General features: G+C 38.6%; 1 protein-coding gene and 1 pseudogene across 1 annotated transcript; both read left to right on the forward strand.

The window, feature by feature from the left end:
* The first annotated feature begins 21,179 nt into the window (after positions 1-21,179).
* LOC143603166 (protein DMR6-LIKE OXYGENASE 2-like) lies at positions 21,180-22,856 on the forward strand. The gene is made up of 3 exons (XM_077080052.1): positions 21,180-21,919; positions 22,318-22,395; positions 22,465-22,856. The coding sequence occupies exons 1-3, from the start codon at positions 21,203-21,205 to the stop codon at positions 22,708-22,710; spliced, it is 1,041 nt and encodes a 346-aa protein (XP_076936167.1). The 5' UTR covers positions 21,180-21,202; the 3' UTR covers positions 22,711-22,856.
* A 2,971-nt stretch (positions 22,857-25,827) lies between these two features.
* Positions 25,828-25,960, forward strand: LOC143604959 (18S ribosomal RNA; annotated as a pseudogene).
* Positions 25,961-27,602: the final 1,642 nt, after the last annotated feature.

Consider the following 27,602-nt stretch of genomic DNA (forward strand, 5'->3'; position numbering starts at 1 on the left):
TTTTAACCTTTACAAATTTTTGTTGTTTTCAAAATCGTTACTATAAGTAATACATGTTTCCATCTATAAAGAATTAAAAGTTTATGTATTGTTATTTTCTATCTAGAGAGTTTAATATAATATAGCATAACATAACATGGTAGTGTTAATTGCTTGTCCAGATTTAGTGCATTTTCATTATAGCTAGTGAAATTTTTATGAGTGTTGCAAACGGGAACTTGGTCGATATGATATTATGTTCGGTACCCCCTAGGCTCCTCGCTCAACACGGAATAAATTGCTCAATGTGATACTCTATGCCACGACCTCCCATAAGAAAAGTATTGGGCCACCACTAGATCAAGTGGCCTTTGGTAACTCACATTTTTAATTAATAAATTAACCGAACACGTTATATTTTTTGATATCACTCATTTGGTACATGCGCAATGTGCGGATTTGGTAGCATAATTATGGATGCCACAAAAAAACAATGAAAGGAAAACATTTTGATACTCTTTTGCTTTGCTACAACTATATTTTAAATTTTCTCTTCCGTTTTTTATAGTGAGTGCATGAAACCAAACAAACTTTATGACTGCCACAACGAGCAGGTCTATTCTCATTACAAGATAATAAAGCTAATACAAGCTCGTTAGAATGTTATGTTCGGCCTAATTTTTTATGAAACCTTGTTTCTTCATAACCTTGTCAAATTTTAAGTACTATTGACGCGATGCTTGTTTTAACCCATATATGGATTTCTTTAACTTACAGACTAAGTGCTCTTTACCTTTAGGGTTAAAGCCTTCAGGTTGAATAATGAACACATCCTCATGTAAGTCTCCATTCAGGAAAGCGGTTTTGAAAACCATTTGAAGTAGCTCTAAGTCAATATGAGCTACTAATACCATAACAATTCCGTGATACATGTGAGAACGTTTCTTGATAATCAATTCCCTCCTTTTAAGTATAATCTTTAGCAACCAATCTTGCTTTATAGCGTTCGACATTTCCATTTGGATCTAATTTGGTTTTGTAAACCCATTTACAACCTACGGGTTTTACACCATTGGGCAATTCAACCAATTCCCAAACATCATTCTGTTTCATGGAATCATGCTCATCAATCATAGCTTTATTCCATTCTGAAGAACGATTGCTGCTAATGGATTCTTTATAGGAGGATGGATCGTTACATTTTCCTATATCCATATCAGCTTCATTAAGGTAGGTTACATAATCGTCATAATTAGTCGGTTGTTTAGACCGTGATGACCTCCTTAGCTGATTATCGGGTTCAACAGTTTCAGTAGTTATCTCAGGGACTTGCTCTTGTGTGTTTGATGTGCCTTCATTTACAATGATGTGTGGAGTATTAAATTGTGCAGTGTCATGTACAAGATGTGTAATAGGAGGTAAATTCGCAGAAGAGATCCCCCTCCTCTTGCACTTCTTGGAAATCAAAGACTCGTCTTATACTGCTCCCACTGACTTTATAGTTCTCTAGAAATTCTACATTACGAGTTTCTATGATGCGAGTAACGTGGGAAGGGCAATAGAATTTAAATCCCTTTGAATGTTCGGGATATCCAATAAAGAAGCAACTGACGGTCCTCATGTCAAGTTTCTTTTAATGAGAATTATAAAGCTTAGCTTCAGCAGGATAACCCCATACTTTCAGATAGTTTAAGCTTGGTTTCCTTCTTGTCCAAATCTCATAAGGAGTTCTAGGGACAGACTTAGAAGGAAACCTATTCAATATATGAGCTGTCGTTTTTAAAGCCTCGGTCCATAAAAAATCAGGAAGATCTGAGTTTGCTAACATACTTCTTACCATATCCTCAAGGGTTTTATTTCTTCTCTCAGCAACATCGTTCTGCTGAGCAGTACCCGACATAGTAAATTGGTTCGCGGTGCCATTTTCTTTACAAAAGTAAAAGAAAGGACAGGGAGCTTGACCAACGCCAATATGTCGGCCATAATACTCGTCTCCTCTATCTGACCTGCTACCTTTATGTTAAGGTTAAGTTGATTTTCAACCTCAGCCTTAAAGATATTAAACATGTCAAGTGCTTCATATTTCTAGAGAAGTCAAGGTTTGGTAATACTTCATCCTTTACAAGTCTTAACATTCGATCTCGTGAAATGTGGCCTAAACGTTGAAGCCACAACATGGAGGATGTTTCCAAATCTCGTTTTCGTTTATTAGTGTTTTCATTCACATTATATGATAACAATGATTTTGGAAATTGATCATCTAGTTCTAACTTATAGAGACTTCCTTCTAGAGTACTACAACCAATGACATGAGAGTTTAAAGTAATAGTGACTTTTCCATTTCCATGCAAAACATTATAACCGTCTAATCCAACTTTGGTACCGATACTAAATTCTGAGTTATTCTCGGTACATACAAAGTATCAAAAAGTTTAATACAATGACCAGTTTTCATTATTAGTTGCATGGTACCAACAGCATCAACTATTAATTCGTCACCATCTCCCACTCTAATTGTCCTTTGGTTTCTTTCCAGCCTCCGGATTGTAAGGAATCCCTGTATAGAGTTAGTAACATGAACCATAGAACCAGAATCAACCCACCATGTGTTAATTGGAACATTAATTTTAAAGGAATCAAATACCATAGTAAGAGTAGTGGGAGCATCAAGCCTTAATGCATAATCAAGATCCAACATGCCAAGAATAAGTCTAACTGAGTCCCTCCATAAGGCAAAGTTTACCCCGGTCAGAACTTCAACTCCAAAATTTGGAGTGATAGTGGATGCTAGATTAATACATGCGGAAGTGGCAGAGTTGAAGTGAGCTAAATAATGGGGTAATCAACATAAAACAGACATAATTAATACGTTGAAGATAAAAATCCATCATAACACCAAATTAATAGGTTAAAATTAAAATATTATTTGAACATTGGCTTCACGTTGGCTTTGACCACTATCCAAATATTATGAATGAAAAATAATGTTCTAATTGAAAGTTGGTTTCGCGTTGGCTATGACTGACGTTCAAGTATTATGAACAAATAATTGTCTGGTTCTACTTGAATGTTGGATTCATGTTGGCTTTGACCACCATTCAAGTATTATGAACATACATAAAACAAGAAATTCGACACATAAATACACACATCACCGTTGGACAGAAGTGTATATTCATGCATGTTACGCCTATATATCATCAAACAACTAGCCGTTGAGTTCATTATTTGACAATATAAATTTTTTGTTTAACTTACATGAATGACTTCCCGTTGGTTTGGTCATTCATATCATTAAAGCTAATGGCTATAAACTTATTTATCATATAGTGGGCAATATTAATCAATGAGATAACCAATTAACTTAACCATAAACGAATTATCAAATTAAGATTAATATTGTACACAAAAGAAATATATATAGCATGTTCATGTGAATTAATCAACCTTACTTAAGCCCATAAGGTAATTGCGCGAAGATTATTTATCCACGGATATGACACAGTAAACATTTAATTCAATTTGGGCCACACATGTTACATTCTGAATAGGTTTATGTGAGTTTATAACACATAGGTACACAATAGTCTTATATTCACAAACTAGTTTATTGTTGTTTATTTATTCAAAATCATACAACAGCCATATGAACAACACCACCACCAAAAAAAATAAAAATGTCTCTAGTAATATATGATATGCTGTAACTTTTCATAAGCTACTAGACAATAATCCATCTGACTTTTAATTTTCCTACTAACAAGTAACTATTCAGATAAAATAAATAAAGTATATAAACTAGGATTTAGATATTTATCATCCAAATAAAACTTTGAGAATTCAGTGATTTAATTAATCATTTTAAGATATATGAAAAATTTTAACATCACGAATCTTATCCATAATAATAATAATAATAAAAACTAGATTTGCATTGATATATCTTTAGGATAACAAAATTATGATAGAGAAATCTGATGGCATCATACAATTCAAAACATTAATATATGCAAAATCCATTTTATTGAGCATTAGTTTTTAGCCTGCGTGTTATACGGGTTTTGTTATGTTTTTTTTGAATATTTTGTTATTTTATTTTTGCTAATGATATTTTTTAATTTTTCAATGAAGTTTTGTTTGAGATTTAATACTTTAATTTAAATTAGTGATTTTTGATTGTTTTTTTTTAAATGTTTGCTTTTAAACAGGTTATGATAATCTATCCATTATGCAACAACTCCAATCTTTTCACACACATGCCATGTCATTAAAAATAAATAAATAAATAAATATATAAACAGTCAGTTTTATTCTAAAAACCTTGAAGTATTACACCACATCCTCCACATTTTCATTGTTGGGAAATAGGAATCTATGTATTACGTGTGTTTTTAAATTATAACTGTTCCACATTTTCATTGTTGGGAAATAGGAATCTATGTATTACGTGTGTTTTTAAATTATAACTGTGTTGTTTTTGTTATGAAATTAAGGCTACATTAAACCAATATTAACTCATAACTCTATAAATAATTATAAATCTAGGATTGCTAGGAATTAGAAAGACTATGAATCAAATTCCATTTCTATGAGCATTCATATCCCCTCTATCTTTAAATCCAAAAATACAATAAAAACACTATATTTATCTCTTTTCTTCAATTAAATAATATTTTTTTATACTTTTATAATTACTCTTTCTTCCTTTTTCACTCACAACCAAATATTAAATAAATTTATAGAATGCTATAGGAACTTTTCAAATATACAGAAAAATCACTGCATTTTCTTTTTCATCTATTAATAACATCCTAAAACACTCCCTAAATTATAAAACCCAACTCGTGAAATTTGATGGTTAAGATGTGAATGCTCTTATAAACTTTTCAATCCTTATTTGGAAGACAAAAAATGTTTTACAAAATATACATAAACTTCTTTTTTTTAATATAAAATTAGTACATTCTAAGAGCTTGGTTGGACGTAGGATGTCCTCATGTATTATACACATAGCATCTTGTTCTCTTCATCTTCTTCACCAAAATCATGATAAGCATAAAATTTCTTTTTAACAAAATTCATATGAACAGATACATACCTAATTCATGAACAAAATAAGAAAACATTTTTAACATTTAAAAACTTTTAAACCACTATCGCTTTCTAGTTGTCCCACAAAAGATAACAAATGGAGTTAATCACTTTTATGAATATACATATATTGAATGACATAACAAATGGATTTAATCACTTTTTTGAATATACATATATTGAATGACATGTATGAAGTAATTATATCGTTTCAATGTTTACGGTAAAGTTAAATTACAAAGGACAACATAAATGAGAAGGGTGAGAAGGAATTTAGTCCATTAATCTTAGATTTGAATGGCTGAGATTAATTTAGTAAACAAAAATTGATGAAAAGGGAATGAAGGGAATAACTCACCTTTGTTGACCTTCTCTCTCCACATGCAAGGTACATGTCAATTCCCCCCATCATTTTAAAATTTTCATAACTTTTTCATACGACATTATTTTTTTTTAAAAAAATTCACCATAATAATAAGCGTTTTTTTATCTTTAATATGAGTATCATATTGTTATATAAAAATAAAAAAAAATTAATGGGTTTCTTTTAATTGTGTTTTTTTGTTGTTCATTGTGTCATTGTGTAATATGTTGTTTCCATTGTGTTTTACATTTCAAGTCATTGTGTTATACGTATTCACCAATGTGTCTTATGTTTTGTGTCATTGTGTTATACATATTCACCATTGTGTCTTACGTTTTAGGTCATTGTGTTATACGTATTCACCATTGTGTTTTACGTTTCAAGTTATTGTGTAACATGTATTAAGAATTGTGTTTTATGTATTAGATAAAAAGATACAATGGTGTGCGAAAAGTAACAATGACGAAAAAAGACACAATGGTGTGCGAAAAGACACAATGACGAAAAAAGACACAATGATAAACGAAAGGACACAATGGTGTGCGAAAAGACACAATGGTGTGCGAAAAAACACAATGAAGAAAAAAGACACAATAGTGTGCGAAAAGACACAATGATAAGCGAAAAGACACAATGGTGTGCGAAAAGACACAACGACGAAAAAAGACACAATGGTGTGCGAAAAGACACAATGAAGAAAAAAGACACAATGATAAGCGAAAACACACAATGGTGTGCGAAAAGACACAATGATAAGCAAAAAAAACACAATGATAAGCGAAAAACACACAATTGTGTGCGAAAAGACACAATGACGAAAAAAAACACAATGATAAGCGAAAGGACACAATAGTATGCGAAAATACACAATGATAAGCGAAAAAACACAATGGTGTGCGAAAAGACACAATGACGAAAAAAGACACAATGGTGTGCGAAAAGACACAATGACGAAAAAAGATACAATGATAAGCGAAAAGACACAATGGTGTGCGAAAAGACACAATGAGTAATATTTGTTTTGAATTTTATATAACAAAATCATACTCATATTAAAGATAAAAAAAAACGCTTGTTAATATGATGAATTTTTTTTAAAAAAAAATATCATACGAAAAAATTATAGACGTTCTAAAATGATGAGGGTATTAACATGTGCATTGCATGTGGAGAGAGAAAATGTATACAATTACCTCTATACCCTTTTCCTTTTGGTCAACACTTGACACATGTCAATTATTTATGGCTTCTCACACTTCTCATTTTTGTGACCCTTTGTAAAATAACTTGACCCTCAATGTTTATTCTTAAATGATATTTTTATATTTTGATAAACCTTGTATGTTGACTATATAAAAACCTGGCATTATAGGGATGTAAACAAACCAACCTGAAGGAAGCCTTGTTGGTGTTCGTTTGTTAAGCATTAATGAACACGTAATCAAACGTTCACAAAATAAGTGAACTAACATGTCCGTTCATTTAATTAATAGAATGGAATTTAACGTTCATGTGATAAACAAACGTACGTAAGCATACCTCCCATCGAACGGTTCGCTGAATATTTAGTTCGTTTACAGCCCTACCAGGAAACCATTTTGATAAATTAAATTTCCAATATTATTGTTAAAAAAATCCATGTGCATTTCCTGCATTTTGCTGTTTCACAGCGATACATACTCTGCCTTCTTCGTTGTTGCCATAGCCACTTAAGGAGCTTTATCCTACATAGAGAACAAACACATCGAACAACATTGAGTGCTCTATTTATTTATTTATGAATAATATCCAAAATTTGTTGGCAAAATATTAGTTTCAAATTGCCATTTGTTCACACATTTAAGAAACATGTGACCATTTTCAAAATGAACATTGAATCTACGGCAAGCTGTTAATTACATATTGCCTTTAGTCACATATGCTCAGATAATAATACGTTGATCCCTCAATACCAACTCAATCTAACTGTGAAATGAATTATGCATGAGAAAGTGTACTATGGGCATCTCAAATTGAATCACAAACAAAACAATAACCAACTGTGATCGAATCCCAAATTTGGCCTTTAGTTTTGACATTCTTAGCCTTTATGACAAATTCTGCAATAACAAATTGTAGCCAACAATTTCATTTTCAGATCTTGCACATATTGCGGCCCAAAATCTGATTTTGCCTTAGTTCTCCTACATCGCCGCCTCTGAGGTCTTAGTTACAAACATCTAGGCATATAAATACCAACTATACATAGTTCTTCTCTTTCTAGGGAATTTGTTACAAACATCTATAATGAGCGTTGTCCCATCATTTCACATGTTCCTTAAAAGTATTCAAAACAATGTTATATCATTTCAAATTTTCAAATGTCCGACTTCCAGTTAGCTTCTTATATGCTAATTCTCCCATTCTCGACGTAACTAATCAACATTGTTATATCATTTCACATGCTTTTTAAAACCATTCAAATGATTGTAAGCACAAACAGTTATAAATTATAATCATTCATGGCTTAAACAGTACAGAAAGCCCAAAGTCAATTGTCTTAACGCTTCAAGTCTCTATGCATAACCCCCCAAGAGTGACACACTTCAACCACCCTAACTATCACTCTAGCAAGCTCAGAAACCTTCTTTTCAATATAATGCCCTCTCTATATATTCCTATCAAACAACTCACCATTAGCTACCGAAAATTCAACAAACTCCTAGATGTCTACTATTATTAACTTCTATATCATAAACATGTACTAATAATTTATTAAAAAATTTGTGATATTGTCTAACATTTAACAACCTTATATTAGAAATGTTATAAGCTCATGACATTGTTGTTGTATTCCACCGAGTACGGTTAAAGCTAATCGATCATAGAAATCAGTTTTCCAACTAAAATAAATAGAAAGGGGTGAGTTTGCAACCCGTTTCGATTTGTCGGACACAAAAATGCAATTATAAAAGCCATTATTTTTTTCAATATCCTGAAAAATAATTAAGCTAACAGAGAACAAACACAAACACAATTATTCGTCCAATTAAGTGTTCATGTTCGTTTTACGTTAAATGAAAGAACATAAATATGTAAAATATGGTTTTGATAATTCTATTGGTTTTCATAAATACTCACTGAAAGTTTATATTAGAAATGTTACAGCTCATTCCTAAATAAACAAATGTATACCAGCCGAGTATAATGCAAATTTTTAAGGCTGGGTTGTTTTGGTAACCGATTACGGTTGAAAACAACATCGAGTCAAAATAAAAAAAAGGAAAAAACAATGACATTGTATGCTCTATATCAAGTTTTTGGAAAAGAATTAATTACACTGAAAATCTAAGCCAAAGTGTTTATAATGACTAACAAACACATTAACATAAAGATCTACATGAAACAAAATAATTGAAATTCAGTAATTGTAAGTCTTAACATCAACAACAAACTCAGGCTTTAAATTTATATATAAAAGTAACTATTTGAACCTGGGGCTTAATTATGTCAAATGATATTAAAGAGACCAAAGAGTTCGACGCGTAAATTCATAACATGTTAAGGAATAGAAACATATGTGAGAACCTTGCATTATAAAAGTTTGGATAGCAAACTTGACGGATGCATAACACTTCCATGATATTCACACACGATAACCAGATCTTAATTTGGGATCAATGCACAATTCCTTTTCGTTATCACAGATTCTAACATCTTGACTCTATTGATCCAACCCAAACTGATTCGAAGTCTGAAAACTATATTCTGATACACATATATTCAGCATTGCAGAAGATAATAAACAATTAATGGCTAATCACGAATTTTATTAGGGGCATATGTTATACCAATGCATTAATCGGTATCAGTTATAACCTAGTATCATAAACCCTGAACGATTTAGAGATTAAGACAGCCAAAATTAACAGGAAGAATGAAACACGAACCTATTGATTGAGGTCGACATTAATTTGCTGGTCGTTAGATGAAGAGGTAGGTCCCAGCAGAGCCCAGTTGGACCCGCAAGACTCACCTAGAAGAGAGACGTCTGCGCAGAAACCAACTGGATCCGCAGGACCCACCATGCTCAGAGACGTGACGTCCTTACGCACAGTACGCAAGCTGTTCCCGCAGGAAATGCCTCCCAATGGTGAAGTACTCTGCCTGTTCCCGCAGCTGCGGATACAAGTCATCAGGGAAGGCCACCCGCGCAGCAAGGCTACACGCACAAGGCACTTAGCTCTCAAATAACTCAGTTGTCACTCGAAGGAATGAGCAAAGCCGGGAGCAATCCCGCACAAAGGCGGGAGGGGGAATACTCCCGCCCAAATAAGCCAGTCCGTACGATACGGGAAGATCTTCTGTACTGTACCTGACGAGGTATGGGCAAAAGATCTGACCAAAGATACGACAGCTTATTGACAACAGTATGGCGAGCAGCATGCTCTTGTACTGTATGTCACTATTAGCCGCTGCCTACTCACCAACTCCTGTCATACCACGTGCATAGCCGGCAGTTGGTGGAAAAGGAATAGTACACAGCAGGCCTGGTCACTGTCAGCCGCTGCCTACCCACCAACTACCAGCACGGCACGTGCGTAGGCCACAGTTGATAGAACAGGAATACTATTCAGCCGGCTACACCTTCTTGGAAACCTACCTTCGGCTATAAATACCCCAAATGGTATGATCGTCTCACATTATCATATTATCATCATATACTATCTCGTATTACATATTATACCTGATATCTGCTCTAGCAATCTCTTAATATACATTTATATTCAAGAGCAATCTAGTCTGATTCTCACGCCGGAGGCTGGTCACAAGGAGGAACCCCCCCTTCTCAGTGACGAGCTCACGGTGTCTGTTTTGCAGGTTATCAGAAGAACCATCTTTGCCGGGTCTAACCCCTCGTGGGAAACATCTATCTAACCCCCAGGTTACCCGTAATCTGCCCGAGGTCCGGTTAGTGTTTCTTCATTGGCGCCATCCGTGCATAAAAGCTAGAACTTCATTTCTTTTCAGTTTTTTCAAACTTCTGGAAAGATGGTTAAAGAAACTCCGGTAACCACAACCCCACCTACTGGGAGGAATACCGGCGACTACACAGTTTTTACGAACACTACCCCGGTTACTCAAGCCGGGGCAAGTGCAGTAAATTTTACGAACACTACCCCAGTTACCCAAGCTGGGGCAAGTGCAGTAAATAATCGCTCACTGGGATTCACCGATACCCGGTTAGAGAGAGAACGAACGAGGCTCCCCCGCCAAACACTCGATGAAGTTAAAGCGTGGGCGGAGGCACTTCAGAAAGAATTCCAAGCTGAGTTGGACGAACGCTTGCGTTCCGTCCAACAGGCTGACGAATTCGGGGAGTACTGGGACAATGATTCGGAGGAATCCGATAGTGACGCAAACCCGCGTCATAGGGCGAAAGGGAAGCGTAAGGAAACGGACTCCCAACCGAGAAGGCATTTTGAAGAAGCCTTCAAACCAAAAAACACAGGTGGAAATCCACGTGACTTCTCGAAAACATTTACACCAACTGCTGCAAAGGCGGGAACGTCCAAATTTGCAAGGGACATTGCGGAAGCAATCGTCCCGAAAAGTGCCAAACAGATGTCCAACATCGGCACTTACGATGGTATATCTGATCCGGACGATCATTTGAACAGGTTCATAGCGGGGGCAACCGTAAGTAGTTGGACGGAACCTACGTGGTGTTACATGTTCCAAATGACGCTTGTTGGGGCAGCTAGAGCGTGGTTCGATCGTCTACCGGTCCACCACATCTACGACTGGGCAGACTTCCAACAGAAGTTTAGCCAACACTTCAGCCAACAACGAAAGTATACCGAAGAGCAATGGACAATCCTCAAATGCATTCGAGAGGAAGATGAATCTTTGCCAGACTTCATCACTCGCTTCAACTCAAAGAAGCTAAGTCTGGGTAACATTAGCGAAGATCTTGTTCGCGCTGCTTTTATTCAGGGCGCGAACGACCCAGAGCTCATCCGCACCTTAACGGGTAAAGATGGCATGCCATCCACATGGGATGCCATCATGACAGCAGCTAAACGCTTGGCGGAAACTGAGAGGCAACTGGGTAGAGATCTCCCACAGAGCACAAACCTCTACACACAGAAAACAAGAGAATACAACGTCCTTACCGCCCGACTAAACAAAAAGCGGAAGCTAGGCATTTGGCAGTCAAGGGTAAACTTTGACACCTCATCCGGCTTGCAACATCGGTTAGGCGGAAGGGATAACGTACAGTCAAACAAGAACTCCATATGGACGCCACTCACCAAAAGCGTTACCGAGATATTCGCCACTGAGGAGCTCCCATGGCCAAAGGCTCCAATAATCCGACATCGTCACAATGCTGATCGGAGCAAATACTGTGACTTTCACAGGACAAAAGGCCACAACACTGAAGAATGCATAGACGTAAAGGACATGGTCGAAGCATTTGTCAGAGATGGGACGCTCGCGCACCTCGTGGCGCAATGAACGCTGAGCAGGCTGATGCGTGTAGAACCCCAGTTGGGGAAAACACGAATAAAATTGCAGCTTCAATGTTGGAGACTACATACTGCGCAAACAACGAGATCCCGAACCAGGTGCATATCGGCTCGATGGCACTCCCATCCCAACAACATAGAAGGGAGCTCAATTACACAGTTTGCATGTAGATCAATTCCAAATTTGTAAAGAAAAGGCCCAGAGCCACTTCTAATGGAAATGACTCTCCTTAGAACATCGACGCTGATTTTACATTTATACTTTTATGAGCTTTCAACACTAATATGTCGGTTTTCACCGCATAATTACGTGGAAAGTCGTTGCGTGGGGAAGGCGGCAAAACCCGCATAAACCCAAAAAACGGCAAACCTTCACGCAGGTCAGTTAAAGGTAAAGTTCAGTCATCCCACTAAATGAAAGTGCCGGTCTATCCGCATGAATCATGATAGAGGAAACTGAACACTAACCTATTAACAACCGCGCGTCGAACGGTTAATTTATTCAACACTGATATACCGGTTTTCACCGCATAATTACGTGAAAAGTCGTTGCGTGGGGAAGGCGGCAAAACCCGCATAAACCCAAAAAACGGCAAACCTTCACGCATGTCAGTCATAGGTAAACTTTGGTCAACTGAATGAAAGTGCCGGTCCTAACCGCACAAATCATGAGAGGAAACCGAACCTATTGACAACCGCGCGTCGAACGAATAACTTATTAAAAACAGAGAATTTCTAACAAAAGGATGAGGAAAACCTACACGCAGGTCAGATGTAGGTAAAGTTTAGCCATCCTACTAAGTGCAAGTGACGGTCCTACCCGCACAATCACGAAAGAGGAAGGAAAACTTCAACCTATTATCTGTCACGTTCAAAGGTTAACTTATCCTAAACACTTAGAAATTTCTATAAAGATGAGGGAAACCTCCACGCAGGTCAGATGTAGGTAAAGTTTAGCCATCCTACTAAGTGCAAGTGACGGTCCTACCCGCACAATCACGAAAGAGGAAGCAAAACTTCAACCTATTATCTACCACGTGCAAAGGTTAACTTATTCTAAACACTTGGAAAATTGCTAATTTAAACTAAAGTATGCAAGTCATATAACGTTTATAAAGCAAGGAATCCAGTGAAAATAGCGGTCTTACCCGCACAAAGATTTATATTTCATAATATTCATTACAAGAATGGCCGGGTAACTACCCGCCTACAAGAATATAAATCTATACAAGCTAAATCTATCATAGCAGTGGGAAGGGATCTTCAGGATCAAGCTTCAGGGCCACTTCCACTTGGACCAGCACCATCAGTAGAGCGTGGCAGTTCAAGGAAAGCTTTAAGGATAGCTAGCCCATCATCAGCAGTAGCAACTTGGTTCACCTTCTCCACCACCGGATGCGGGAAGGCGGCATACTGATTCACTGCTTGGTCATAAACAGCTTCAGTATCAACATTAAACAAAGGGAAGTTGGAAGGCGGGATGCCTTTCTCAACGAACCCTAGACCAAGCAGAAAGCCGGCCTTTTCCCCATCCTCGTGAGAAGCGTTGAGGGCTGCGCACATAGCATCGTCATAAGACGTATCAGCAAAGACCCGATGCACAACCTACAAGAAAAAATACAAGTATCAAAACCTTTTCTATTTACAAAGAAAAGCGCGAAGACTTTATAAAGCTAAACATACCTGAGACAACGCTTCTCGAAGAAGCCATTCCTTGGCAACCAGAGCCTCCTGGAAGGCAGCTTGAGCTTCGTTACGGGCGCGTTCGGCTTCACTTTTATTGAGGTTGGCAAGCAACACTTCTTTAGCCGCAGCCTCTTCGACGCCCTTTAGCTTCCGCTCAGTATGGTCAAGCACCCCCCTCTGGTCCAAGATCTCCTGGAGCTTTTTGGCGTCTTCTATCGCCAAGGCATCATGAGCCTGCTGGAGAGCCTCTAATTTGGCCTTAAGCTCCTCATTCTCCACGCGTAGAGGCTCAGCAACAGCTTCAGCCTTGGTGGCCCTCCCGGTTGCGTTCCGTGCAGTTTCCTTAGCCAGCCGAAGCTGTTCATTAACAGCTTGGGCAGCCTTGGAACGGGCCTCGAGCCGGGCCTGAACTTCAACCTCGAGGGCCTTGAAGGCCTTCTCCTTTTCCGCAGCCACTGCGGTAAGCCTTAAGTTCTCCTCCCGGACAGCCCGCGCCTGAGCTACTTCTTGGATGCGAGCTGCTTTTAACTTGTCGTTTTCACGACAAAGCAGCTCGACACGCGGCTGCATCAGGGCCAGGAGAACCCGAAGCTCATTGGTTAGCCTACCCTCCTGGTAGCTAGCCATGGCTTCCCCCAACGCACCACTGGGAGCTGCGTAACGAGCCCAGTCCACGCACTCCACAGGCGTGCGAAGGGTTGTTCCTCGGCGGATGTTCCATCTTGGAACATACACTTCATTGGAATCCGACACTGCAAAAAACAAAAAGCAGTTAGGAAAAGATGATATATATAAAAAAAAAAAAAAAAAGGCCAAAAGAACCCTACGCACCTGTAGGGTCAATAACAGGCCGATAGCCGCCAAACCCATCACCTGAACCCAAGGGAAATCCATCTAAGAGGTCAGATAGATGGGAATGAGGCAGAGGTTGGCGAGAAGCCCCATGCATACCTGAAGGATCGGCCGTCGTTGCCGATGACGGAGGAGGCATGGTAAAAGCCGCCGCGGTCGCCGCTGCGGAATCCGCAGCAAAAGTAACCGCCGGCTCAGTGAAAGATGCGGTAAAAATGGCACTGACAGCCGGCGGTGATGTCATCACAGCTGGAACAGTCGGCTCAACGGAGTGAGCAACTGAACCAGCGGAGGCAGGCGCAGGCGCAGCCGCCTGGGTCGTCACCTCAGCTAGGCTGACCAAGCCTACCGTCATGGGCGGAGGGGTACTCCTCTACGCTCCACCCTGGAATGCGTCAACATCCACGCCTGCACAAAGAAGATAAGTGTTAATGATATTAAGCTATGAAGTTAAAAATAAAGTTTGTACTTACGGGTTTTCTTGAGCCTGAAAGTGCGGACAGGCGGGGACGAACCCGATGGAGCCGGCCTTTTTGCGCCGCTCACCGTCGTCATCCGGGGCTCTCCGGAGGTGACAGTCGCAGCCTCCGGAGCAGTGGTCCTATCACCACCCGGGTTCCCCGCCACCTCCTCGCTCTCGGCCTCTGAATCAGACCGAGGCACCGGATCGGCAGTGGAGGCCACCTTCTCTTTCCCCTTCCCGCCGGCAGCCTTCTTCTTCCGCACCAACGGAGGACCATCTGCGGATTCCTCATCAGAACATAAGATTAGAGGAATTCCAGCAGAGGTTTCAACATTGAGGGGTCGAGGGTTGAATAGCGCCTTACCTGGCCGCCTGGCGCTCAGGATCTCGTGGCCTAGCGGGTAGACCTCCACGAACCGATCCGCCGTTTGTTCTAGGATGGGCAACTCGTTCTCATCTAGAGCACGAGTACCCATCCGAGCGGGACTGTCAGCCTCCCGCGGATACAAAAGCGACTGCAAGTCGTTCCCCTCTGAAATAAACAGGAAAGAAGTTAGAAGAGATTCTAAATCAACAAAAAGAAACAGAGCATACCGTAAGGAACAGAGTTCAAACCGTATTCAAGGAGTTGGGAACCTGTGACGCCTCCTTCCACACCCGGCTCATACCAAGCATCACCATCCCAGACTCCGCAAAGCGGTACACCGTCCGGGAGATCTTGGCGAACCACTCCGCCTCCTGGTAGTTTGGGGCGTGAAGGGTTGGGAGCGCTATCCCATTCTTGAACGTCATCGCTATCGGGATGACGCGTGCGGAGATGTAGAAAAACTCCCTCTTCCACGACCGAAGACTGCGCTCGGTTGCGCAGATCTTCAGCCCCTTGATCCGGTTGACCAAGGTGTACCATCCCTGGATGCACCTTCAAGAATAGAATGTCATCAACCGGTCAACGTGGGGCTCCACACCCTGAATGAGGCACACCCACTCGAAGTGGCGGATCTTGGCGATCGCCATCGGGTGTACCTCTGTCAGGTGCACACCGTGCCTCTCCAGGACACGGTACAAAAACTTTGTCAAGGGGAACCTAAGATTCCCATAGACAAAGAATGCAGCATATACCCCGATCTTGCCCTTCGGGGCATCATACACCGTCTGGTGTGGCTCCGGAAACTCAGGCTCGAACGGCTCGAGCATGAACTTCCGGACCACGTACCGGTAAAGATCGGCAGGAAGAGCACACTGGCACTCGCCAGCAGTGCTCTTGTCGTCCTTGTCGGAAGTGGACGACGGGTTCTCGGCATACACCACAGCCTCCTCGGCTGTAGAATCAAGATCGTGAGAAGACATCGTGCAGGTATGAAAGAAAACGATTTCAAGAGAATGCTCGACTGAAAACGTGAGTATTCGTCGGAAATCGTCTTGAAGATGAAGAGAATAGTGAAGGTGTGAATTACAAAGGACCCTCTCCCCCTTTATATACTAATCGCAATTAATGCGATGAATTTAATGAGGAAGAGAGAGAAATCGTAGGTGCAATGAAACTATGACACGTGGCAAAAAGCAAGCTGGCAACAGCTGTTGAAAGGACGCGTACCATTAATTTCGCGGCCACGCGCCCGAAAAATCGCGCCCACGCGCCTGAAAAAGCGTCTGGAATGACCATGTACTGTCACGTCACCATAACTTCCTGCACGTCCTGACACAGTCAGAAGAAACCGTCGTACGACGTTTCAGAGGTTTGGACTGTTCTTATCCTTTCACCAACCCTTCGAATTTCAAAAATTCAAAAAGATTCAAAAGTAAGCGGGAAAATACCCCTTACCTTGGCAACCAAGTAACCATAAGACGGGTGCGGGTACAGTGTTAAGGCAAAACCCTTCACATACTTAGCACCTGCAGGGAATTGAAGCCAAGAATACCTTGGCAACCAAGTAACCATAAGACGGGTGCGGGTACAGTGTTAAGGCAAAACCCTTCACATACCTAGCACCCGCAGGGAATTGACGCCAGGAATACCTTGGAAGTAAAGTAACCGTAAGACGAGCGCGGGTACAGTGTCAAGGCAAAACCCTTCACATACCTAGCGCTCCGCAGGGAATTGAAACCAAGAAGGATCTTCTGGGCAATGCTTGCGGAAACGGAAATGACATCCCCACATAGCGGGAACGTCGAGAACTACATTGTTTGAAGCTCCAGGATGGAATCAGTGGTTTTAACATAATTGATCACTATGTTCAAAACTACCAAAACCTCATGGAGAATCCACACAAGTGGGACTCAACGCTCCTGACTTGCGAGGAGGTTACAGACCTACCCGCATCATACCCAAAGATCAAGCAGGAAAGTCGGGAATTTCTGCAAGTGACATAAGGACTTCCGCGAGAAGAATTCCCATGGAAAACCTTAAAACTAAACCCTTTTCAAAACCCTTTGCTTAAGTCCAAAAGTTCACCTCACTTTATTAAACATTCATGAGAAGAACATTGGACTGGGGGGACTTGAAGAGGTAGGTCCCAGCAGAGCCCAGTTGGACCCGCAAGACTCACCTAGAAGAGAGACGTCTGCGCAGAAACCAACTGGATCCACAGGACCCACCATGCTCAGAGACGTGACGTCCTTACGCGCAGTACGCAAGCTGTTCCCGCAGGAAATGCCTCCCAATGGTGAAGTACTCTGCCTGTTCCCGCAGCTGCGGATACAAGCCATCAGGGAAGGCCACCCGCGCAGCAAGGCTACACGCACAAGGCACTTAGCTCTCAAATAACTCAGTTGTCACCTGAAGGAATGAGCAAAGCCGGGAGCAATCCCGCACAAAGGCGGGAGGGGGAATACTCCCTCCCAAATAAGCCAGTCCGTACGATACGGGAAGATCTTCTGTACTGTACCTGACGAGGTATGGGCAAAAGATCTGACCAAAGATACGACATCTTATTGACAACAGTATGGCGAGCAGCATGCTCTTGTACTGTATGTCACTATTAGCCGCTGCCTACTCACCAACTCCTGTCATACCACGTGCATAGCCGGCAGTTGGTGGAAAAGGAATAGTACACAGCAGGCCTGGTCACTGTCAGCCGCTGCCTACCCACCAACTACCAGCACGGCACGTGCGTAGGCCACAGTTGATAGAACAGGAATACTATTCAGCCGGCTACACCTTCTTGGAAACCTACCTTCGGCTATAAATACCCCAAATGGTATGATCGTCTCACATTATCATATTATCATCATATACTATCTCGTATTACATATTATACCTGATATCTGCTCTAGCAATCTCTTAATATACATTTATATTCAAGAGCAATCTAGTCTGATTCTCACGCCGGAGGGTGGTCACAAGGAGGAACCCCCCCCTTCTCAGTGACGAGCTCACGGTGTCTGTTTTGCAGGTTATCAGAAGAACCATCTTTTCCGGGTCTAACCCCTCGTGGGAAACATCTATCTAACCCCCAGGTTACCCGTAATCTGCCCGGGGTCCGGTTAGTGTTTCTTCATTAGATCTATCCGTACAATAAGATTTAGCGATTTTGGTGGCTGATAGTAATCTGCCGCAACAATAAAAACCTTGGGATGTAGGGTTTGTAATTGAAGATGGAGATGATGAGAGAGCGATGAGAGGCATGGAGAATTGGCTGACAGTATGAAGTTTTGGTTAAACAAATTTAGGGTTTCATAGAATTGTAGAAGACGAACATAAAATATTAGTTTATGACCCGAACCCAGTGCCCATACCCGCGAATTTTAAAGTGCTCGCCATTTACAAATGAAGCAATCTGGTGATTTCAAAAAGGGTGGGGAGCAACGTGAGAGCGACACGTAAGATTTTTTGGTAGACAATTATATAGATAATTAGATATAGAAAAAATAGGTAATGGGCTTGTATAGGTTAAGATTAAACTCATGTGTTAGAATGCATATAGTTCACGAGGCATACAATAATTAGAAAATAGCATCCCATCATGATTAAAACTAACGAATCTAATGAGTTCCTCAATACCAATTTTAAACAACACACAATTAATTGTCAATCGATCCATTCTATTGTTAAGAATATGAAATTTATGATTGATTCGATATAATCAACACACGCTCTGATACATCATGTTAATTATATCGTTAGAATATAAGCAATATTAAGAACCACTAACAAGTAAACTCAATCATAAACATTAGATAAATGTATTATTAACCATACTTACTTGTAGGGATGGTTATTTTTGATGATGATGAATCCATTTTACTAATCTTTCTTACTTCCCTTTAGATGTCTTTTTCTTGATAGAGAATGTGTGTATGAGCAGGGCCGGCTCGGGCATAGGGCAATGTGAGCGACCGACCAGGGCACTTAATTTTCGGGGGCACAAAATTATATATATTTATATGATAAAAAATATGTATATTTAATGTTTTACTCTAATTATACAATAACTAGCCTGGTTTAGTGGCAAAGGAGTATGACTTTCAATTAAAAGGTTGCAGGTTTTAGTCTCACTTGAGACACTTTTAAGCTTATTTTTATACATAAAATTTTTTACACAACCTAAATCATAACCAAGTAAGATCTTTAAAAATTTAATTGTTTAAATCAAACAAAAAAACTCATTTACATAAGGCCTAATTTTATTTTTTTTGTCTTGTAATATTTCGTTAATTGTTAGAGTCTACAGGGATTTTTATTTCGGCTCGACCGAGGTATATAAATTCTTGGAGACGACCCTGTGTATGAGATGATCAGTTGGTGTTATATGCATGACCTTAAGGCTACTCGTATATAAGTGTGTTTCTACCTCAAGATTGAATGATGATAATCAAGTGAGTAAGTGGCCCCTATCAGTGATCCGAGTTGGCCGTAAGGCTCCACGCTATGGGCGTGTATGGGGACATCTTTGGGGTGTCGAGGGCGCAGAAGACCACAGTGTGGCGCGGAAAGGGGGGGCCTTGGAACGACCGGTGTCATTCTCTCTCTCCATCTCTCACACACATACACATATATGCATATGTATATATATATTGGCGCTCAAGGGACTTTAAACCACGGTGGAGCGTTATGGAGAAGGGCTTCGAAACCTGTTTCTTATGTGGCGATGACGTGACACTGTAAAGAGCTCCGATACCCCCACTATAGAGAAGAGCCTTAAAAAATAATAATAAGATGACAACGCGAATGACACATGCCTGCTAGAGTACATAGGGACCTACCACGTCCTATAACACTTTTCAAGGATCACTCAACCAGTTGCATAATAAATACTAAAATATAATATAAGAAGCAGTCGACAAACTATATTTTTTATTTATTGTATTTTTTTTAAAGGGCTGCATTTGTATATTTTAATTACTGTTGAGAATTATACCTTAAAATAGTTATGCGTTGGAAACTATTTATATAAAGGTACTTTAATTAGTTCTTTGATTGTGTTTACATGTTTCTTTCATTAATTTACTTATTTATCTAAATTTGGATGACTTGCGGGTCAAATTTGACATAAACCAGATTTAATGTGAACCAAGGCTTTTAATCATACGATATGCCTCGTCTTGAGTCAAATCTTTCTATTAAATTGAAATTTAAGATTTCATTGACAACTTCAGTGTGAACCGGAGCTTTAAATCTTGTGAGATAACTCGTCTTGAGTCAAAATCTTTCTATTAAATTGAAATTTAAGATTTCATGGACGACTTAGCCAATTAGTCATGAGTCGTAGCTCGACGGCCCATTTTTAAGTTCAAAGTTATTAAAAAACAAATTTCAAAAGGTTATTTGAAAAAATAGTAAAAATACACTATGAAAGGTATAATTAAATCAATGGTGACCTATAAAATTTTCTCATATAGGTTGAAAATTTTTTTAGTTGGTTATCGCTGTATACTCATAGGATTGGCCACAATTTTTATACTATAAAATACTAAAAGAAAAAAATTTTCACATCCATGACCTGGATCAAATAATTGGTTATGAATTAATCTACCGATGAATCTATTCACTTATTATATATATATATATATAAAAAAAGCCATATCTTCTATAAACATATACATAAATAATAGATGTCGATGATTTTCTTGTATATTAAATAGAAGTTGACGTACCTAAGTTCCAAATTACACACGTCATGATAGTTTCGTCACCATGGACAACGTTATCCTTTTAGTAATCAAATTCATCAGACTCACCATCACCGTATACAATCCAAATCAATTATATAAACCTCTTTGTTCTCATTCGAACCTCACATCTCAATCTCCAATCCAACAATGGCTGTTATCTCTAAGAGATTACTCCTTAGCGACCTCGTGTCATCTGATAAAATCGATCAAGTCCCTTCAAACTACATCCGCCCTGTCTCCCAACGCCCCAATCTCCAACACGTTGTTCATGAGTCCATCCCACTTATTGACCTACACAATCTCCACGGCCCCGATCGATCTCTAGTTATCGACCAAATCCGTCTAGCCTGTCGCGAGTACGGGTTTTTCCAAGTGAAGAACCATAGAGTACCCGAATCCACCATATCCAACATGATGCAAATCGCTAGAGAATTCTTTAAACTACCCGAACAAGAAAGGCTCAAATGTTACTCTGATGACCCCACCAAGACCACAAGATTATCCACTAGCTTCAACATACGTACCGAGAAGGTTGCGAATTGGAGAGATTACCTAAGACTCCATTGCTACCCGCTTCAGGATTACATCCACGAATGGCCCACCAACCCGACGTCGTTTCGTGATCATGTGGCCGAGTATTGCATGAGTACAAGAGGGTTAGCACTCCAACTAATTGAGGCCATTTCAGAGAGCCTAGGGCTTGACAAAGACTACATTAACACACAATTGGGGAAGCACGCTCAACATATGGCCTTGAATTATTATCCGCCATGTCCTCAACCAGATTTGACCTACGGGTTGCCCGGACACACTGATCTTAATCTCATCACCATCCTTCTTCAAGATGAGGTCCCTGGTCTTCAGGTATGATACGCGCGTGAGTCGGTTTTTGAAATTTGAAAACTATTTGGTTTTTATTTTTCGATTTAATTGTTTTTTCGGTTTTGCCATTTGGACGTGAAACTTTTAGGGGAAAATGTTTCAATATAATGAATTAGGATATAACTAGTTTTGCTAATTATTAATTGTTAATTGATTAGTACACATTTGAACTATTTATTAAATTCTTATAAATTGCTTACAGTGTAAAATAAAAATGGAATTTCTTAAATTTGATTCGATTTTAGCTAGACAAACCAAAACTGAACCAAAAGTTCGACCTTTTAAAGACATAAAATGAAACCATCGGTGTTAGTTTTGGTTTAATAATTTTAGTTAGGTTTTGAGACGCTTTTTTGGTTTAATGCTCACCCCATCTTTAGGTATTGAAAAACGGTAAGTGGATTGCAATCGATCCGGTTCCAAACACCTTCATCATCAACATTGGTGATCAAATTCAGGTATGCATGTTTATTTATGTTTAATTGATTACACAATTAATGCTAATAACTCTTATAATATTAATATAGGTGATGAGTAACGACAAGTACAAGAGTGTTTTGCATCGAGCTGTGGTGAACTGTGACAAAGAGCGAATATCTATACCTACTTTTTACTGCCCGTCACCTAATGCGGTGATCGGTCCAGCTCCAGAACTCGTGACCGATGATGAGCCTGCTGTGTATAGACAATTTACGTACGGGGAATATTATGAGAAGTTTTGGAGCAGAGGACTTGCAAAGGAGAACTGCTTGGATATGTTCATTGCTACTTAGTTAGTCCATGTAATCCTTAGATGTTGTCATGTTTAAAAAATAAAATTATTTTGAAGATGATGGTGGTGTTTGTGTAGATCAAGAATTTAGTTTATGAATCGTGAATCGAATGCCATATATTTGTAAATTGAAATCCCTTTTTCCACTCTTGTATAATTATAAATATAAATATAAATATTGAATATGACCAAAAATCATGTGACACTTTACACATGGGCACCGCATGCTTTAGACATAAGAGGGAATCTCATAGGTACGATTTTAAATTTTTAATCGCTTTTTTAAAGAATATATTGAGATTCTTTTAAGGTTTCCACCAAATTCTCAATTTCTTTTTTTGTCTTTTCTTTCGACGACAACAATTATATTGATAACGACTTACTTCTATGAAGGAACTAGACCCGAGTCAAAGGGAACTTATAAAGGGAAGTTCACGAAGTTAATATTACACATGTCGACCTTTTTGGAGAGGGGCTTACCGCTATTTTTCTTTATCATTAAAAACACATTTATTCTTAACATCTTTAATGAATTTTGACTTGGACGGTTGTTTGTTGTCGCTTTGTCGTTACATTTCTTTTGTATAAACCAAAGAGCAGCTAAAGGTATGCATCGAATAACATGTATTTTTAGTGGGGAATGCCAAATGCGATTGGCGTCGTGATGTGTAATTTTAACTGGTTAGGGCCCACTTCCGACGGTATTTTGTTAAGTTTCATTCTCCAACCGAAGCAAGCGACCTTTAACGAGATCCACTTGGTCCATATGTGTGCTTGTGACTCTTGTTTGTACATACTTCTCAATTAACAAATGCTTTGGCGATAGGTTGTACCTCATACATACAACTCCTTACACGCTTATGACCTGCCTACAATTTTTTAAATCTATTATATCGCCAATTAAATTGACAATAACCCCTTTTATGAAACAAACCCAAGAAATACCTACAAGTGACTAAACCGTTACCTATATGACCACATAAAAAATTAATCTCACATAACACAATCTCTATGTGGTATCACACACTTTTTAATGTAATAATTACACACAACTCATTCTACTACAAAATATAAATATATGTAGACAATATAAATACACACACTTACACTAGTAGAAAATACACATTTAATGACACGCCAATCATGACACACAGTAATTTTATGACATATAAAAACCGTGTGTCGCTAAATATTGTCATATTTTATAAATATTTGAAGAAACGAAGACACGCATTTGTTTGTCAATGTTTTAGTGTCAAAAGTTTTTTTTTTTTAAACACGGGCTACACTTTGACGCTGTGTTCCCGAGTCTCATTTAAAGAGGGAGGGGAAGGAAATGAAAAGAAAATGTGAAGGAATCATGTTCCAGAGATTTTTTAAGAATGAGAGGGGAGGGGAAGGGAGAGAAAAGATTATAAAATTTAAGTGTATAATCATCTTTCCAAGTTGGAGAGATTAGGAGAGAAAATGTGTTTGTATCATTAATTGCCTATTAACTCCTACATTTTCTTTCACTTTCCTTCCATTTTCATTAAACTCAAAAACACAAAATAAAGTCACCCTCTCTTTCACAGCGTGAGTATGGGTCATTTTTAATTGTCACTTTTTTATTTTTGTTAAAAAAACAAAGTAGAAAAACCCTCTTTCGACCTCTCATTTCTAGGGCTCAATCTCACTTTACAATTTTTCATCATCTATCTCCGATAGGTTACCATATCTCTCATCATCGATCTCTCATGGCGAGTGGGGAAGGTGTAAGCGGCTGATGTATGCGACCAAGGTTGATGTAAACGATTGTGGCTGGATTGTATGCGAGTATGGGATGATGAATGTAAGCGAGATTAACCTAATTCCATATCTCTCATCATCGATCGCTCAATTACGGCTCTGGATTTACAATTACGACTCTGGATTTTAGGATTTGCTGCATCTAATTCACGATTACGGCTCTAATTACTCATTGTTTACGGTATAATCTCTTACATTTTGTGTTAAATTAGGGCATAAAGTGGCTAAGCTGGTGCATTAATTGGTTAGGTTTAAGCTGCTTAATCTCTTGTTGTGTTAGTATATAAGTGTTAGGTGTACATCCTCTGTATTATAATAATCTGATAGTGAACCTATTTTACCTTCACAATACTCATGCTTATTTCCTATGTACTTAATAATTAATTTGTAAATAGTTAAGGTGTGGTTTTTGGTATTGAATTTGTTGTTAACTGTGTTGTTTATGGAATGGAGAAACATTCTTACTTATGGAATGGAAATCACTCATGGCTGTTGAGTAATATACTAATAGGGGTGAGCAAACTGATAACCCGACCCGAAATCGAAAAATAGTTAAAATCCATAACCGAGATCAGATCCGTGTAATAAGTTTCGGTTTTGGACTTGTATAGATCTTGACCCTAATTTAAACAAGTAAAACTTGAGAATATATAGATCCCAACAGTTTCATATAATTATTGATTTTGAAACCTTTCACTAACTTTTAATTAAAAAATTGATGAAATAGTATTTCTGGAAGTTAATTTATTTAAATATAGCTTTGTGAGCTGCCACATGATGCACATGATCACCAAACCCATGTTGAGATGAAGCACTAAACAGACTTTAGAGGTGGATAAGTAAACTGTTATTGTGATAGTGCAGAGGGTCTCATAGCAGGAGGTACAGCCGGAGTTGTTGTTGAAACAACTTTATATACATATTCTTTGTATTACTATATCAGTTAATTACAATTTAGCTTAAATTATGTAATTAATAACTAATTTTATCAGCATTATATATTCTGCAGGCTGCACATGGCGGATGAAAGATTGTCCTCTAGGGTCTATATTCAGGGTTAGCAGAATATCTTGTTGGTGTATTACCGTAAGGATAATTGACTTTTAAAAGTAAAGATTGTATATATTATTCTGTTATATATTAATTCGTTTGTCAATTTTGTATGTAGAGCTTCTGCCTTATATATAGGTGTTTATGAACCCACAAAAAAGAAATTTCTGAAGATAGTTCCAGAAAATCTTAGTGCTGTTGCAAATTTGGTAAGTTTGATTTCATCTAATCTCATTTCATCACTTGTTTTAATGTTTTTTTTCTTTAATACTCTTGTACACACCGCCCGTCACACTATGGGAGCTGGCCATGCCCGAAGTCGTTACCTTAACCGCAAGGAGGGGGATGCCGAAGGCAGGGCTAGTGACTGGAGTGAAGTCGTAACAAGGTAGCCGTACTGGAAGGTGCGGCTGGATCACCTCCTTTTCAGGGAGAGCTAATGCTTGTTGGGTATTTTGGTTTGACACTGCTTCACACCCAAAAAGAAGGGAGCTACGTCTGAGTTAAACTTGGAGATGGAAGTCTTCTTTCGTTTCTCGACAGTGAAGTAAGGCGAAGCTACCTACTTAGCTGATCTAGTTAGAGGACTTCTTTAAAGAAGGGCTTTAAGTCCCATTTTTCTTTAAGTTCGAAGATTCTACTTGATTTGTTAAGCATGTGAACAAGTATCCCCGAAAATGAAACGTATGGCAGAATTAGATCCTGATCCTTTTTGGACCGAGCAAAGCAAAGAGACTGAAAGTAGATAGGAGTACAAGGGCATTTCTTTTGAAATGTTTTGTAGATTGCTGGTGTTATTGGAGAAATGGTTGCATCTCTTGTACGTGTTCCAACAGAGGTAGAAATTTTTTCTTTAGCTAATGTATTAGTTGTGATTGCAAAAGCTACACTACTAAAATGAAAATGTAGTTTATTTTGCATATAACGGTTTAGGACACTGTAAATATGTAGGTACTTGATATTTTCATGTGACCTTTGACCCGTGACCAATATACTACAAAATCCTTTTGATACAAATGCGTCTGTTTATATATTTCTGATTTCAATTTGATAAATTAGGTTGTGAAACAAAGAATGCAGACTCATCAATTTGCTTCATCTCCTGATGCGATCCGGCTTATTGTTGAGGGTTTTAAAGGTCTATACACGGTCAACAACATTTATTTTAATGCAGATGACTTTAACTGAATATATTTCTCAACAGTGTTGTAATCTTTATGGGACACCCACAAAAGGAAAAGTTCACTTTTATATGCTTGTAGGGTATATTAGTGTATTTCTGACCTTCACACAAGATAATATGTTAAATCTAAGGATATGGGTCTTTTCACAAGGATATGCATAATGAAATGTATTTGCTTTTGGGCTTCACTGTTATAACTTCTTGTAATTAACTTCTGTTTGGTGATAATACACGTCTTTCGTTGGTGTATTTGATGCTTTGCAGAAGAAATATCTCAGGACACTAATGTTTTGTGTGTGGGGAGTCTGTAGTAGAGCCTATGATTGAAGAATATTCCTGTAAGATTACATGAATCCATGAACTATTGCAATATGAACTAGATGATATAAATTTTGATCAATATTTTAGTCTTCCTCATCGAATGTAATTTATGATATGTATATATATTGTCTTGCAGTTTCTTTCAGTTACTCGAATTCTGATAGCCAAGAGGTTTCTATGAATGTCAATCGAGTTGGAAATAAAAAGCGAGGTGAAACAATCAAGTCTAACTCCACAACAGAGATTACCCTACTCAAATGAAGTAGTTTCCATTCCCAGATGAATAAGTTAAAGTACCATATGCACATTGAGATATTTTTTTATTTATATTTAATACAATACTACCATCGTAAATGCTTGCCAAGGTATTAGTATAATAACTTTTATTTATTTACCGGTGAATGTTCGTATCGATGTTAATGAAATGTTAAACTTTGAAATATTGTGAAGAATGGTCGACTTTTGAATGGTTGTTAGTATTAGGCCTGTTCACGAGCCCGAGCCAAGGCAAGCTCAAGCTCGGCTCGATAATCAATCGAGCTAAAAATTTG

Source organism: Bidens hawaiensis, unplaced genomic scaffold (genome assembly GCF_021521415.1).
Source record: "Bidens hawaiensis isolate Kalapana, Puna unplaced genomic scaffold, B.hawaiensis_p1.1 tig00001961_1, whole genome shotgun sequence".
NCBI classification, from domain to species: Eukaryota; Viridiplantae; Streptophyta; class Magnoliopsida; order Asterales; family Asteraceae; genus Bidens; species Bidens hawaiensis.